This window comes from Oryctolagus cuniculus, chromosome 4 (assembly GCF_051225735.1).
Source record: "Oryctolagus cuniculus isolate XC-2025 breed Fujian yellow rabbit chromosome 4, ASM5122573v1, whole genome shotgun sequence".
Taxonomy (NCBI): Eukaryota; Metazoa; Chordata; class Mammalia; order Lagomorpha; family Leporidae; genus Oryctolagus; species Oryctolagus cuniculus.
The window spans coordinates 36,095,139-36,113,102 of NC_142870.1; the positions used below are offsets into that span (position 1 = coordinate 36,095,139).

Sequence of the window (17,964 nt, forward strand, 5' to 3'; positions counted from 1 at the left end):
GGGGGACTGGCATTTGGTACAGAGTTTAAGCAGCCAATTTTGATACCCACATCCCATATCAGAGAGCCTGGATCTCCCAGTCCTGGCTCTGCTTCCAATTGCAGCTTCCTGCTAATGCACACCCTAGAAGGCAGCAGGTTATGGCTCAACATTTGGCTTTCTGCCACCCATATAAGAGATATGCACTGACTCTCCAGCTCCAGGCTTTGGCCTGCCTCTTGCATGCATTTGAGGAATGAACCAGCAGATGGGAGATCTCTGCCTCTCTCTGTCTCTCTGTGCCTTACAAATCGATTAAATAAGATTAATCAGTTTAATCATGGCAGCATTCAGACACATGACTCCATTCGCCTTACAAATCTATTAAATAAGATTAATCAGTTTAATCATGGCAGCATTCAGACACATGACTCCATTCATGATCTGCCCAGTTCAGAGTAAAAAGAGGAACATTACTTTATCCAAACGTAATTCTGTTAATGCCAGGTAAGACTACATTGGTTCTTTTGGCAACTACATCACTCAGTTGTTTCCAAAGGGTGTTTTAATTGACTTCAAACACTGAGTCTGCACAGCTGCCAAAGCTTTGCCACACACTCACACATACTGCCCTTAAGCCTGGTGTCCTCATCCTATCCATTTATAGCTAATTTTTTAAACCAAATTCAAGCACTGGATATTTTAATTTGCTCCATTAATCTTAATCATGTTAGAGCTGGCTTCTCACTCTAGTATTTCCAAGATATAGTTAATTCTGATTCACACATTTCTCAGTTTTGTGCTATGTGCAAATTTTATGAACTTCATTTATGTTTAATCTAGACTCTAAACAAAGTAACTAAACTCTAATAACAAGAGTCTTATGGTACAAAATTGTATAAAATCAGACTCTTTTATACTTACATACTTATTACTTATAGTTGTACAATCCTGAAGAATGAGTATATTTTGTCTCCATTTTATAAGTGAGGCAGCTGAAGCTCACTGGCTGACTAGCTTGCTCAAAGGCATATGCAGGTAGAATGAAGGGCTGCCCTTTGATTTCCAAATTCTATAACCATTGGCCTACACTTTCCGTCTTCCAGTTGATATCCATTCATGTCATTTGAATGCACAAAGGCAAGGTAACTACAATATTGGAAAGACCTGAATTCATGTTTGAATAGACTTTGAACTACCTTACAAGTGAGGGTGTAAATGGGAAACTCTTTGAAAAAGTTAATGGAATACTAGAATCAATAAATTTTTCAGTACAAACATTTTTTAAATGCATGCAAAATTTTTTATAATATCTATATTTCCATGAACTTTTTGAAGATCCCTTATATACCTCAGTGAGTACATGACAGAACAGCACAGAGCAGTTGTCAATGAAAAACTTTGCTGGAACCTACTGGATACAGATCCCTGTACTGGGAACAAAAGGTTAAATTCATTTTAGAGCTGTCATGTCTGCATTCTTTACAAATACATATGTATTATTGAAAACCTCAAACTGCCTTAAGGCAGGCTCCAGGTATATGAAAACTCCCGGTGAGGTGACTCATCATAGCAAATACAGGCTTTGGGTGTGTTGAATTCACACACCAGGAGACAGATGTGGGCATGTCCTACAACTCCTTTTGCTTTCTCTGTGAATTCTGCAACAGAGTCCTTCCGGAAACATTGTTTATGCACCAGAAAAGACAAAACATGCAGCATAGCTGGCAAACTCACTCCTAAACCAGAAGAAAACTAGTTTAAAACTTTGTCAATTTGTGTATCACTTGTTTCTACCTTTATAATAATTTATATTTCCTTTGAGAATATTAATTCAAGTGAGAATGAGGATTCCTCTACATGTTGAGAAAAGTAATTTTAAAGTTTCAGTCTCTACACTGTAGAATTAACTTGGCTTACTAAGGTTAAGAGCATTCACATTTTGGCCGGCACGGCTTAATAGGCTAATCCTCTGCCTGCGGCGCCAGCACATTGGGTTCTAGTCCCGGTCGGGGCGCGGGATTCTGTCCTGGATGCCCCTCTTCCAGGCTAGCTCTCTGCTGTGGCCAGGGAGTGCAGTGGAAGATGGCCCAAGTGCTTGGGCCCTGCACCCTTTGGGAGACCAGGAGAAGCACCTGACTCCTGGCTTTGGATCAGTGCAGCACGCCGGCCACGGCGGCCGTTGGAGGGTGAACCAACAGCAAAAGGAAGACCTTTCTCTCTGTCTCTCTCTCTCTCACTGTCCACTCTGCCTATCAAAAAAAAAAAAAAAAAAAAGAACCAGCACATTTTAATTGCAATGATATGAAGATTAAATATATACTAAAGGTTCATGGAAAAGTTGGATTGAAAGATAAGTGTATTTTGATATAAGGTGAGTTTTGAAATCAATGAATAGCTTTTCTATAATATGTATTTTTCATGACTTTTGGAAAAACTCTCATATATATGAATTTCTAAATTTTGGTAACAAGATAACCTTATCTTTTATTCTATTTTCCAAGAAGTTTATGAAGTAGCTTCATATTTAAATTTTACTCAAATTAGAACATTAAAATAATAGGATGAGTGAGTGAGAGAGCATATAGGACATAATATTCTGCCTGTTAAACATGAAAAATGATTTCTAAAAAAGTATACACATAGTGTGGTCCAAATGAACATTTCCAATTCCGAATATCTAAGTGGCTTTAAATCTATCTGCTTTTCCTTTCTTCTGTCACTTTACCCTAGTTTTCCATTAAAAATTTTCATATCTCATATTCACATAATTCACAATGAAGGACAGGCCAACAAGCACAGAGATTGACGTATCTTCTCCATGTTTTAGAGGAGGTTGACTGGACAGAGGGATTAAGACTGAGTTTCCAAATATCTCTTACATTTGTGGGATTTCAAGTTACCTGATTTGAGTTATAATTCCGAAAATTCACCAAAAAGGTTATGAGTACTGAGTGCAAACATAAAGTTTACTCACTTTTCAATACAATTATAAGATGATTAATATTTCATATGCACATGCAATTATATTTAAAATCAATAAACTGAATACAATACAAACTATTCACAGAATATTTGTTTCAGTGGATTTTTGACTTTATGAGAAACACTTCTCTGTTATCATTATATGCTTAGTCTAGAAAATAGTGAGGTTTATAGACACTGTGTTGTGTTTTATAAAATAATTACACTAATTGACAACAGAATGTAAATACAGAATCCTCTCATGCAGTAACCATGGTTTGCCTGTATAGCTATGACATCTAAAGGTAAATAGGTGTTGCAAGGTTAAGGAAATCAATATTTACCTTGTGTTTTCACTGGATCAGATATTTGGCTTGGATCACTAATTCCATATGCGTTAGCTGCCCTCACAAGGAAAAGGTAAATGGCATTAGGTTTGAGTCCTTTAATGGCAAATGTTTCTGTTTTCACATTCTCTGCTACGGTCTGCCAGCTGCTACCAGACGCATGGCTAAGGATAGATACACAAGTTAGAACACACCTATTTAATGGTTAAATCCCAAAAAGAACAACTAGGAAACATTTGCTTCATTCTACCTGAAGGCTTCTATAATATAAGATGTAGGGGTTGCTCCTGAATTCAAATTTGGTTGCCACAATAATGTTACTGTATTTCTGCTGACATCTGTAACTTCAGGTTTTGAGGGGGCACTGGGGATTAAATTGGGGTCAGTGGGTCTCGGAGGCTGAACTGGAACGCCAAATTCTAGCAAACAGGAAAAAAAGAAAAGGAAAATGTTTATCCATATATAGATAAGCATATAAATGTAAATAACATAACTAACTATACATCTACTAATGGATGAGGACACTCACTTCATCAATTTGCCAGTAAGTAAACAACTGCATTTTAAGCTTTATTTTAAGGCAAAGATTCTAATTTACCTTGGACTTCAATGTAAGCACTCCATGTCGCTTCACCACTGGGGGTTGATGCGGTGCAGGTGTACCGACCAGTGTCACCCAGCTGAGAAGGCAGACGGGAAATAAATATTTGGGACAATCAAGAGCTCATTGGACTGGAAAAGCAATTACAGGTTTGTATATGCCACATGAATATGGATAACTGCATTAAAATTCGCTAAGCAGAAACTTCATCTTAATTGAATATAATGTTACCGAATGTGAAGGAAAATACCATATGAAGACAGAAGACTAAAGATTTTAAATGATTATTCCAATTGCATAATAAAAATGTAATATTTAATTGCATTAACATTATTTACAGTATCAAGGACAAAAACAATAAAGTAACTAACTCATCAGACTCAAAGAGTTTATCTTTATTGCTGAATTAGCTTTTTATATTTAGTAAGACACATAGCAAGGTTGGTAGAGTTTAGCCTGTGACTTTTCTTGCTATGTAATATTTTATCAGAGTAACACCAAACCAATAGGTGAAATAAGCAGATACTTAAAGAAAGAGGATGGGCAAAAAATGAACATCTCCTTATGGTATTTATTCCTTCTCCCCCAATTTTGCTAGCCTACAACTTAATGCAATTTAAGAAGTCTAAAGCCAAACCAAAGCTGGAATGAATCCTCTCCCTTTTTGCCTCCAGAAAACAGAGGCCAGAAGTTCAACTGGAAAATCAGCAGCATAGTAAACCCATCGACCTCTTCCTCAGCTAACAGCTCTACCTTCAAGTGGATTTGATAAAGCAAGAATGTTGTCATCTCACTTGGAACATTACAAACAAAGTCACGATCATTGTCACAAAGAAGTAAAGCAAATTAACTTCTGTGGCACACAAAATAAACTGTGATGCTGATCCCAAACTCCAAAGAAGCCACCCACCAAGGGCAATGCAGCAATTTAAATTTATGTTTATTGCTGTCAAGATGATTCTTTCATATGTTTCAGGAGCTTGTCTGATCTTGACCCAAGAAAGAAAAAGAAAAATCAAAACAAAACACACAGTCCTGAAAGAACAGGTATGGGATGTGATGGCCTGGGAAGTAAATCCTTAAATTGTTCCTACAAACCTGTGGGCTTTTCACCATTTAACACTCATTTGAAGGGTACACCCAGTGTGTACACTGCTTTATAGCTTTTGTTTGCAAGTACAGTATTCTGTAATTGCAAAATGCTGAACAAATACAATAGAATATTCCAGTACATTGCACATAAAGAAGTATTGGAATGTATCTTGAAATGCCTTTTACAGTGACTCCATCAACTGCTTGGAAGGTATTTTTTTCTGCAACAAATTCCCATTTGCTTTCTTCAGTACATCTGAGAAATCTTTATTTTGCCTCCATATACCCTTTTACTGCTTAGTAGGGGCTAAATTATAAACATACAACATAGAATGTTGGAAAAATAAATCATCAAATTAAACATAAATTAACACTTTTATTCAGCATTTCATTAATCTTAAAAGTGGAGCTTTCAACAGAAGTTACTAGAGAGAAAATGTAATAAAACAGGAAGCTGGAGGTGTCATTTCAAGTTACCTTAGCATATCGGATCTGCAGCATTCCGGTCTCCAGCTGTTTGATTCGAGAATCTTGGGTGGAAACAAGGACTCCATCCTTTCTCCACAGAATTGTTGGGACTGGACTGCCTGTGGCCACACAGCTGAGGACTAAAGTACCATCCACGGCAACAGTCTGATTCACAGGACCTTGGCGAATGACTGGGGGAGGCCGGTCCGCAATCACTGTCAGAAGAAACAACAGGAAATAGATTTCTGCAAGTGGAAGCAATTTTCTAATCATCCAAGCAACAGCAGTTGCTCTAGGCTTTAAAACAAACTAAAGATAATTAAACAAGTAATTAAAGCAGGAAACATGCATTATTCAGAAAGCATTTATATGATGCACTGGTTCAGAATATTGAAATGAGATACAATGTACTCCTTTCAAATGACCAATCACTGAGCTTGCTGCATTGCCATGGAACCCGTTTCAATGACGAGCTCAGGAACTAAGTAAGGATTAGATGGTAAAGTAGATGTACAGTAGTGAGAATGACGTGCTGTACATTGTAGACTTTAAAATATGAAAAACACCCATTGGGCCGGTGCTATGTCACAGTGGGTTAATGGCCTGGCCTGAAGCACCGGCATTCCATATGGGTGCCGGTTCTAGTCTCGGCTGCTCCACTTCCGATCCAGCTCTCTGCTATGGTCTGGGAAAGCAGTAGAAGATGGCCCAAGTCCTTGGGCCCCTGCGCCCGAGAAGGGGACCTGGAGGAAGCTCCTGGCTCCTGGCTTCGGATTGGCGCAGTTCTGGCCATTGCGGCCATCTGGGGATTGAACCAGCAGATGGAAGACCTCTCTCTCTGTCTCTATCTCTCCCTGTAACTCTGTCATTCAAATAAATAAAATAAATCTTAAAAAAAAAAAACACCCACAAGAACAAAAAAAGTAGCATAATGAAACACATCAGACAACATGTACTAGATGAACCAAAATCAAACTGACGTTGATAACTGTTTTGTGTCCAACAGAAAAAAAATGCTACCATACTAGCCTGTTTGACTATATTAGATTCATAAAGCTGCCTTGGATTTTCATTTACAAATTAATATAATTATGTACCCTATTTCTTTGTAGCTCAAAAATTCTTTCTATTTAAATATACCTAGATGAAAATTATCAAGCTATGATGAAGTCAATGAAACAAATAGGGCCGAAATACAATACTGGTAGATTGATTTACAATGATCTTTTTAACATGATATCGAATTTAGCAACAACTGTATTTTCATATTAGAGTTAATAGGAATGGAAAAGCTCTTTAAAATTTCACAGAAGTTTAATGATTAAAAAGAAATAAAATCTAAAAAACTCTTTAATTATTAACTTTAAAATTATGACTGTTACTTAAGTTTTTTAAAATATAAACAAATGAATACAAGAAGAGTCCAAAAAGCTGCCTGATGAAAGAAATCTGGTTGCCAGAGTCACTGAATTTTGGATGCAATAATTTCCAAAGCCGAATGTATCATGTTCAAAGTTTTATAGCCCGAAGATTTTCACAAGCTGATGTCAATTTGTTTCTCATTTATCATGCAATAATTATTAGTTTTGTGCATTGAAACTAAAAACACAAACAGAAAAGCAATGCAGTAAAATCAACAACTGAATTTTGTTCTACTCTTCAAGTTATCTTCCTTGGTTACAACTATGAAATTTACTAATACTCAGGGTCATGTTAAAAGGTTGGAATCTGAAACACGGCAGCAGTCTTTTAGAAACTTCACAGTTGAAAATGTAAGCCAATAAATCCTCTGCTTAGAATTTTAAATTGTTTCCTATATTATCTGTTGAGACTGATTAAAAACAAATTAGATGTCCCTTTTCCAAAGTGTGATAAAAAGAATGATAGTACTTTATTGTATTGGGGTTTTTATAAGACCACCTATGTTTCCTTGATTATAAAATAAAGAAATGTGTATTTTTAGACATTAATCAAATTAGTAACATTATGCTTTTCCATAACTGAATCAGAAGAGGTGTGGTTTATATTTGTTAGTCTTGTTATATTTGGAAATAATCCAATATCTTGGGATACATTCAGTGTTCTTAATTCCTACAATTCTTTAATATTTACATATTTAACATCACCCACACCATCCCAGCCTAGTATAATGATGTCATTTCTCTGTCATTTATTTCTTCACAATTTCCATTTGGTAGTTAACAAAAGTAAGGCAATAGAAAGCTCAGCTCCATCAACTGCCATATGTCTTTAGGTAAATTCCTTACATTCTCTCATGCTTAGTTTTTATATGTAAAATGAGGATAATTATACTTATTTTAACTAGTAGAGGGGATTGCTACAAAGATGTAAATAGAATAATGGATAAGAAAGCAGTTGGGTAACTGTAAAATGTTAGACACACATATTAACCACTTGTACTTTTCTGTAAAAAACGAATGTTTAAACCAGAGCTGAACAATTTAAGAGTGCATCAACGCAGTTTCACGTTTTTAGGCACAGAAGAGCAATCTTTTGCTGTTGCAATGGATTAGAATAAAGGCTAATGAAATACTTAATTACACAAATCACAGAATGTAATGCATTTATGAACCAGATCTAAACTTGTAATTTCAGAGACAAACCTTAAATTACAGTCTAATATCTTACATTGGAATTTTAGGAATGGATTATTGGGCAGTAAAATAAAATATGAAAGAAATTGAAATGCTTAACAAAATAAGTGGACAGAGACAGAAAGATGCAGTGCAGCCAAAGGAGGCTGCTACATAACTACTTGACCCAATCCAGCCACCAATAGCCATATATGGCTACTGAACACTTCAATGCGGCTAGTGAGATTAAGGTATTGGACTGTCATTTTATTTAAGTAATTTAAATTCAAATTTTAATAGACAAATGTGTACATGACTACCATATTGGAAAATGCAGGTTTTTTAAAAAGATTTATTATTATTTATTTGAAAGACAGAGTTACAGAGAGAGGTAGAGACAGAGAGAGACATCTTCCATTTGCTGGTTCACTTCCCAGATGGCCGCAATGGCCTGAGCTGCACCGATCCAAAGCCAGGAGCCAGGAGCTTACTCCGGGTCCCCCTCTTGGGCACAGGGGCCCAAGGACTTGGGCCATCTTCTACTGCTTTCCCAGGCCATAGCAGAGAGCTGGATCGGAAGAGGAGCAGCCGGGACTCAAACTGGCACCCATATAAGATGCTGGCGCTTCAGAACAGGGTTTTAACCTGCTGCACCACAGTGCCAGCCCCGGACAATGCAGTTTTATAACTTGGTTCTGCTACTCATTACTGGTAATGACTTGGGAATTCCCTGCTTCAGCTTCACCATTCTCTAAGTTTCTTCATTGGTAAAATAAAAGTTTCAATTTTGAATTATTCCAGAAAGTTCTAATCATAGTTCCTGGAACTAAGAAAAGTTGATTAAGTTGCCTATTATGAATAAGTGTAGGGCCAGCTCCCCGGCTCAATAGGCTAATCCTCTGCCTGCGGCACTGGCACCCCGAGTGCGCTGGATTCTGTTCTGGTCGCTCCTCTTCCTGTCCAGCTCTCTGCTGTCGCCCGGGAGTGCAGTGGAGGATGGCCCAAGTCCTTGGGTCTGCATGGGAGACCAGGAGAAGCACCTCGCTCCTGGCTTCAGATCAGCGCGGTGCGCCGGCCGCAGTGGCCACGGGGGGGGGGGGGGGGTGAACCAATGGAAAAGGGAGACCTTTCTCTCTGTCTCTCTCTCTCTCACTGTCCACTCTGCCTGTCACACACACAAAAAGTAACAGCAGAGAGCATTGTGGTGCAGATTGTCAAACCGTCTCCTGCAATGCCGGCATCCCACATGGGCTCTGGTTCCTATCCAGCTCCCCACTAATATGCATGAAAAAGCAGCAGAAGATGACCCAAGTCTTGGGACCCTGCACTCATATGGGAGATCTGGATGAATCTCCTAGCTCCTGGCTTCAGCCTGGCCCATCCTGGCCATTTGGGGAGTGAACTAGTGGATGGAAGATCTCGCTTTCTCCCTGACTCTCTCTCTCTCTCTCTCTCTCTCTAACTCTGACTTTCAAACAAACAAAATAAATATTTTTTTAAAGAAAAGTATAACAGGAGTTGTGGTGATGGCATACATAGTATGCCAAGTGGTGTAATCACGCTACAGCAGACTGTGCACAACTTTACCTATCTTTTCGCTACATTCAGTGAAAGAATTATCTTTTTCTCAAATGACGGTATATTACCAGAATATATTTTGTCACCCCTAAAATAATGATCATGAAGTCTACGTAATATTTAAGAAATAGTTTTAAGTTAAAAAGAGAACACAAACTTGTTCATGAATAAACATTTTATATTTATATACTAGTGTCAGAGTTAGACTTCATGAGTGTTATCCATTTACAAATGCCTTCAAACATGATATCTTGAAAATCTCTAAGAGTTAGGCTGTAAAACTTTATTATCCCACTTCAGGAACCAGGGATCTGAAATTCGACAAGTTCAAGTGACTTGTCCAAATTAAATAGTAACTGACAAATCTCTCTTTCCTAAGTAGAAGATAACACTCTGCATTCTGTAGCTATTGCTTTTGAGAGATAAATACAAGTGATTTTAAATTTTCTATCTCATTTAATAATCATTAACTTTATTCTTATATTCTAGTAATAAAGAAAAACACATTTTAAATTAAATGCCTAACATGCATTTGTAGGTTCCCAAGTGCAGTGCTGTTATGGACAAGCCACAGTTACAGAGAAGCAACATTTCAAAGACAGCTTCTACTCTCTGCCTCATATTTGATTCTGCCTCGGCCTTTGTTCTGTTTGCAAACAATAAAGAAGGTCAAGGAGCTAAAGTCAAATAGTATCCAGAATTATGCACTCTGCTTACCAATCATCCTCTTGACATTGTCAGCACTCGCAGTAATTACAAGGTTGGGTCCATAGTTGGTAGTTGTTTGTATACTATCAATGAACTCCAAAGAAAGAAAATTTTAAAAAATGGTGCCACCACAGCAAAATAAAAATCACCTTAAATCCTCCCAGAGATTTTAAGGTGATACATGTACTGTTGAGGGTGAATTGGCTATTGGGGATGAATCTCAAACTCATTTAGTTTTGTTTTTGTTTTCTAGTTTAGTAAAAGTTGTATTAATGATTTAGCCTCAGATATATACATAAAAGGAATACATGATAATATCATGCCAGTTGGCATATAGAAAGACTAAAGAGACACATGTGTGCATACTTTAGCAAAAGAGAAAACAAAAAACACCTGTATTTAACAAAGTGGCAATTATAAATGTATGTGCAACCCTATATTCCACTTTTTCTACATATTAGTTGTATGAATCATTATTGAGTTCATTACATGTTCTTCACAGCCATGATTTAATAGCTGTAATGTACATAAGATGCTGTAAGAACATTTTAGGTCACTCTAAATTATTAGACCAAGTGTTCTTATAATATGTGTCATAGACAGAGTTAAGAGCTTTCATTTTTTAAATTTTTTTACTAATATAAAGAGAACAGATTTAGAGCTTTATTCATTAAATTGGAGGTAACAGTGTAGGATAAATAAAACAAATGAAAAGTATACTTATTAAGAGAAAAAAAAAACAGAACTTCCTTGTTGGCAGCTGACAGTTTGTACATAAAAATTTTAAAATGATCTATCAACTGTCAACAAATAACAAATATTTATTAAGTTGCTATATAAAATTCAGTTTTATAATTAGGCACTTGATCTAAAAGTACATAAGCTGGGGTTGGGGCTGTGTCATGGCAGGTAAAGCCGCAGCCTGCAGTGCAGGCATCCCTGGAAAAGCTGTAGAGGATGGCCCAAGTGCTTGGGCACCTGCACCCATGTGGGAGACCTGGAAGAAGCTCCTGGCTTCTGGCTTCAGATAAGCCCAGCTCCAGCCATTGCAACCATTTAGTGAGTGAACCAGCAGATGGAAAACTTACTTTCTGTCTTTCCCTCTCTCTGTCTGTAACTCTGCCCCTCACATAGATAAATAAATAAATATTATAAAGAAAGTGGCAGCTAGCAGTTGCCCACCAGTGAAAGCAGAGGGGGCACACTTATCTTGCTCCAACTTACCCAAGCAGTGCCTGCTGCCTGGCTGAGAAAGGGCAGACACCATTTTGGGTTTGGGCAGGAGCTGCAGAAGACTGTGAGTGCACACAGCAACTGGATGAGGCAGGACGCCAGCTTCTCAGCAGTACTGGTGGCAGTGGCAGGGAGAGAGCAACATTCAGCCAGTGGCTCTTGTGTATGCGTTTGATCCAGAGATTCTAGGGGAGGGAACAATCCACAGTCCCCACTGACTTTAAGCCTGGCTGGGAAGTGGCTGGGCAACTGTGAAGGAAAGTGAAGTATCTGCAGCATCCCAGAATCAAGATGCCTAGGCAGAGCTGTATCCAGGAACATCTGCCCTTCTGTTGACGGGGAAGGCTGGCAGGGCAGAGGGAAACCTTTGTACCCAGTTACTGTGGGAGTCTTGTATGCTGAGGCTATGGGGACACAGTGGTTAGGTGAGAAGGTGCAGGATGTAGCTGGGTCTCTGGGCAATCACTGATGCAGCTCCATATGCTCAAAGCTCCTTGGCTGCCTAGAGTGGGTCACTGCAGTGAGAAATCTGCTCACAGTGAGGACTGCCCAGATCATTTGTGTGGTTCATATGGTGGTGCAGAACATACTGGGAACTACCACCTGGGCTTTGAGATCTACCATACCCAACATGGGTGTTACCTTGGATACCTATCCCACCCTGGAGCACTGACCAGAGCTCTCAGTCCAAACCCACCATACACCTCTTTGTATTCATGGAAAGTAAAGACATTCTATTAAGCCACAGAGGCATAGGAGACCTGGGAGAAGCTCCTGACCTGACCTCTGGCTTTAGATTGGTACAGCTCAGCAGTTGTGGCCATTTGGGGAGTGAACCAGTGGGTAGAATAACTCTTTTGCTCTCTCTAGCTCTACCTCTCTAACTCTTTCAAATAAATAAAACCTTTTTTTAAAAAAGAAAACCATACATAACATAACTGAAAATTCTTCCCATGAAATTGAGATTTTAAGGAGAAATTAAAATGCCTCAGTGAGGCAGAAGAAAGAATATTTGAGTTAGAAGACAAATCTTTGGAAAAAAAAGAACAGGAAAAAGAAGAAGAAGAAATTAGAAAACTTAAAAACAGTGCTAGAGATTTATGGGATACTATCAAATAATACAACATATGGGTCTTAAGAGTTTCTGAAGGTGTGGGAAGAAAGAATGGACTAGAGGGCCTATTTAGTAAAATAATTATGGAAAATTTCCCCAATTTGGAGACAGAAAGGGACATCCAAATAAAAGAAGCACATACAAATCCTAATAGACATGACAAGAAAAGATCTTAACTATGATGCATTGTAGTCATGTTTTTCACAGTAAAACATAAAAAAAGATTCTAAAATGTGCATGAGAGAAATGCCAGGTTATTTCAGAGGATTTCCAATTAGTCTCATAGCTGACTTCTCATCAGAAAACTACAGGCTAGAAAAAAATGGCAAGATATAGCCTAAATCTTTTTTTTTTTTTTTTTTTTTGACAGGCAGAGTGGACAGTGAGAGAGAGAGAGACAGAGAGAAAGGTCTTCCTTTGCCATTGGTTCACCCTCCAATGGCTGCCGTGGCCGGTGCACTGCGGCCGGCACACTGTGCTGATCCGATGGCAGGAGCCAGGCAGACCAGGGTCTCCCATGGGGTGCAGGGCCCAAGTACTTGGGCCATCCTCCACTGCACTCCCTGGCCACAGCAGAGAGCTGGCCTGGAAGAGGGACAACCGGGACAGAATCCGGCGCCCTGACCAGGACTAGAACCCGGTGTGCCAGCGCCACAAGGTGGAGGATTAGCCTAGTGAGCCATGGTGCTGGCCTAGCCTAAATCTTAAACAGAAAAAAAAAACCTGCCAACCCAGAATACTACACCTGCAAAGATCTCATTTATGAATGAAGGTGAAATAAAGACCTTCCATAACAAACAGAAATTGAAATAATTTGTTGCCACTCGTCCATCCTTAAAAAATATGCTTAAGGACATGCTACACACAGAAACAAGGAAAGATAGCCACAAGTATGCAAGAATGTGAAGGCAGAAAATCCCCCAGTAAAAGTACAAAATAAATCCAAAGTAAACAATATGGATATTTATGGCAAAATGGCAGGGCCAAGTCATTACGTATCAATACTGATTTTGAAGGTAAATGGCCTCAACTCTTTCCTCTTAAGAGATACAGATTGGCCAAAGGGATTAAAAACAAAACCCATCTATTTGCTGCCTACAAGAATCATATCTCACCAACAAAGATACTTGCAAACTGCAACTGAAAGGAAAAAAAAAGAAATTCCATGCTAACAGAAAGCAAAAAAAAGAAAAGTGCAGGTATTGCCATCCAAATATCAGACAAAATAGACTTTAGCACAAAAACTGTTAAAGGAGACAAAGAAGGGAACTATGTAATGATTAAGGGATCAATTCAACAGGAAGATGTGACTACACATAATGTATACCAAATTACAGGGCACCTGACTATTTAAAATAAATGATAACAAATCTAAAGGGAGCATAGCTCCAGTACACAGTATCAGGGGACTTAAACACCCCCACTTTCATCAATGTACAGATCAACTAGAGAGAAAATCAACAAAGAAACAACAGAGCTAATCGACACTATGGACCAAATGGACATAACTGGTATCTACAGAACTTTTCACCCCATAGTTGCAGAATATGCATTCTTCTTATCAGTGCATGGAACATTTTCTTCAATAGGTCATATGCTAGGCCATAGAGTAAGTCTCAGTGAATTCAAAAAAATCAAAATCATACCATGCATGTTCTCTGACCATAATGCAATGAAGCTGGAAATCAAAAACTCAAGAATCTCTAGATCATATGCAAATGAATGAAGACTGAACACATATGTTTCTGAATGAGCTAACTTATGGCATATAGCAAAAGCAGTGTTAAGAGGGAAGGTTATAATAATCATTGCCTACATGAAGAAATTGGAAAGGTACCAAATAAATGAGCTCAATATATCTCAAGGACCCAGAATAACAACAAACAAATTGCAAAATTAGTAGGAGAAAGAAATAATTAAAATTAGAAAAGTAACAAAGAGACAAAAACAATACAAAAATCAGTGAAATGAAGAGCTGGGTATTTGAAAAAATGAACATAGTTGATTCTCCATTGGCCGAACTAACCAAAAAAAAAAAAAAAAAAAAAAAAAGAATCAATAGAATCAGAGATGAAAAAGCAAATGTAACAACAGATACCACAGAAATAAAAATAATCACCAGAAATTACTAGAAAGAGCTGTATGCCAACAAATTGGGAAATCTAGAAGAAATGGACAGATTTCTAGACATAATCTTCCAAAAGTGAGTCATGAAGACACAGAAAACCTAAACAGACCATTAACCAAGATGGAAATTGAACCAGTAATAAAGACCTTCCCTACAAAGAAAAGCATAGAACCAGATGGCTTCACTGCTGAATTCTACCAGACATTTAAAGAATTAATTCCAATTCTTCTCAAGCTATTCAAAACACTTAAAATGTAGGAAAACCTCCTAAACTCCAATGAATCCTGCATCACCTTAATTTCTAAGACAGAAAAAGATACAGCACAGAAAGAGAACTATAGACCAATTTCCCTGATGAACACAGATGCAAAAATTCTCAACAAAATACTACCTAATCAAATCCAACATTCACAAATCAATAAATGTGATACATCACATTAACAAATTGAAGAACAAAAACCATATAGTCATCTGAACAGATAAAGAGAAAACCTTTGACAAAATATAACATCCTTTCCTAATGAAAAGGCTTCAGCAAACTTGGTATAGAAGTAACATTCCTCAACACAATCAAGGCAATTTATGATAAACCAATAGTGAGCATTTTATTAAATGGGGAAAAGCTGGAAGCATTCGCCCTAAGATCCAGAACCAGATAAGGATGCCCACTCTCACCATTGCTATTTAATATAGTTCTAAAATTTTAGCTGGAGCCATTAAGCAAGAAAAAGAAATCAAAGGGAAACAAGTTGGAAAAGAGGAAATCAAACCATCAGTATTTGCATGATTACATGATTACATGATCCTATATATAAGGGATCGAAAAGACTACTGAGAGAGTATTGGAAAAAAGAGTTTGGTAAAGTGGCAGGATATGAAATCAACACAGAAAATCAATAACCTTAGTATGCACAGACAATGCCAAGGTTGAGAATCAACATTTAAGATCAATCTCATTCACAATAATTTCAATAATAATTGAATATCTTGGAATAAATTTAACCAAGGAGGTCAAAGATCTTTATGATGAAAATTACAAAACACTAAAGAAAGAAATAGAAGAAGACATTAACGATTGAAAAATCTTCTGTTTATAGATTGGAAGAATAAACATCATCAAACTGTCCATAGTATCAAAGGCAATTTACAGATTCAATGTGATCCTAATCAAAATTCAACACTCTTCACAGATCTAGAAAAAAATGATGCTAAAGTTCATATGGAAACACGAGACCCTGAATAGCTAAAGCAATCTTAAACAACAAAAACAAAGCCCTATGCATCAGAATACCAGATTTCAAAACATACTAGAGTGCAGTTATAATCAAAAGAACCTGGTAAAGGTACAAAAACAGACTTGTAGACCAATGGAACAGAATAGAAATTCCAGAAATCAATCTATGCATCAACAACCAACTTATCTTTGACAAAGGAGCTAAACTCAATCCATGGAGCAAGAGCAGTTTCTTTAACAAATGGTGCTGTGGAAACTGAATATCCATGTGCAGAAGTATGAAACTAGACCCATACTTTCCTCCTTACCAAAAATCCACTCAAAATGGATCAAAGACCTAAATGTATAACCTCATGACATCAAATAGAGAACATTGGGGAAACTCTGCAAGACATTGGCATACACAAAGACTTCTTGGAAAAGACCCCAGAAGTACAGGCAATCAAAGCCAAAATTGAAAAATGGGATTGCATCAAGCTGAGAAGCTTCCGCACTGCAAACTGAAAACTCGGCAAAGTAAAGAGGCAGCCAGAATGGGAGAAAATATTTGCAAATTACGCAACTGATAAAGGGTTAACATCCAGAATCTATAAAGAGCTCAAGAAATTCAGCAACAGCAAAATAAACAATCCAGTTAAGAAATTGGCAAAGGACTTAAACAGGCATTTTTCAAGAGAAGAAATTCAAATTGCCAACAGACACTTGAAAAATTGCTCAGGATCACTAGCCATCAGGGAAATGCAAATCAAAACTACAATGAGCTTTCATTTCATTCCATACAGAAATTAACAAAAATAAATGCTGGCAAGGGTGTGGGGGAAAAAGTATCCTAATCCACTGTTGGTGGGAATGTAAACTGCTGCAGCTCCTGTGGAAGACAGTATGGCGATATCTCAGAAATCTCAAAATAGATCTACCATATGACCCAGCAACTACAAACCTATATCTTTGATGAACACAGATGCAAAATTTCTCAACAAAATACTAGCTTCACTGAATCCAAAACCAGATCAAAAAGATCACACATCACCAACAAGTTTAATTTATCCCAGAGATCCAAGAGTGGTTCAACAAATGTCATAAATCACACAAACAGGGGCTGGTGCTGCAGTACAGAGGGTTAAAGGCACAACCTGAAACACTGGTATCCCACTTCCTGGCTGTTCCACTTCCCATCCAGCAACCTATTAATGTGCCTGGGAAAGTAGCAGAGGATAGCCCAATTACTTGGGTTCCTGTCACCCACAGAGAGACGGATAAAGTTCCTGGCTCTGCTGGCCTGGACAAGCTCTCGCTGTTGCAGCCATCTGGGCAGTGAACCAGCAGATGAATGATTTTTTTTATCTCTACTTCTCCTTCTCTGTAGTTCTGTACTCCAAACAAAATATATATATTAAATAAATAAAATACATCAAAAGAATGAAGAACAAAAAAACATATGATGATCTCAATAGATTCGCAGAACACATTCAATAAGATTTAACATCTCCTCATAATAAAAACCTGTAACAAATTTGGTATAGAGGGATACAACTCAAAATTATAAAGACTATATATGACAGAATGACATAGAATATTGTGCTGAATAGGGAAAAGCTAAAGGCATTTCCCCTTAGATCTGGAATAAGCTAAAGATGAAAACTCATCACTTGTATTCAATAGAGTACTGGAAGTATTAGCAAGAGCAGTTATGGAAGAGAAAGAAATAAAGGGCATTAAATTGGGAAAATGGAAGTCAAAATATCCATGTTTGCAACTGAGATGATATCGTACATGGAAAAAACCTAAATACTCTGCCAAAAAGCTGACAGAACTGATATTTCAATTCAGTAAAGTTGGAGGTTTCTAGATAAACATACAAAAAATCATAGCTTTTCATGAACTTATCTAAAAAGACATAATAATAGCTATCAAAAATCAAATA

General features: G+C 37.6%; 1 protein-coding gene across 7 annotated transcripts in view; it reads right to left on the reverse strand.

Annotated features, from left to right (window-relative positions):
- The window catches only part of ROBO1 (roundabout guidance receptor 1), a 1,247,412-nt gene that overhangs the window by 80,280 nt on the left and 1,149,168 nt on the right, over positions 1-17,964 (reverse strand). For all 7 annotated transcript variants that reach the window (XM_089330676.1, XM_089330673.1, XM_089330675.1 and 4 more), the window contains 4 exons: positions 5,461-5,666; positions 3,889-3,970; positions 3,541-3,709; positions 3,288-3,454 (listed from right to left, as the gene is read on the reverse strand). In XM_089330676.1, coding sequence (XP_089186802.1) covers positions 3,288-3,454; positions 3,541-3,709; positions 3,889-3,970; positions 5,461-5,666 — 624 coding nt within the window. The remainder of the gene's footprint in view (positions 1-3,287; positions 3,455-3,540; positions 3,710-3,888; positions 3,971-5,460; positions 5,667-17,964) is intronic.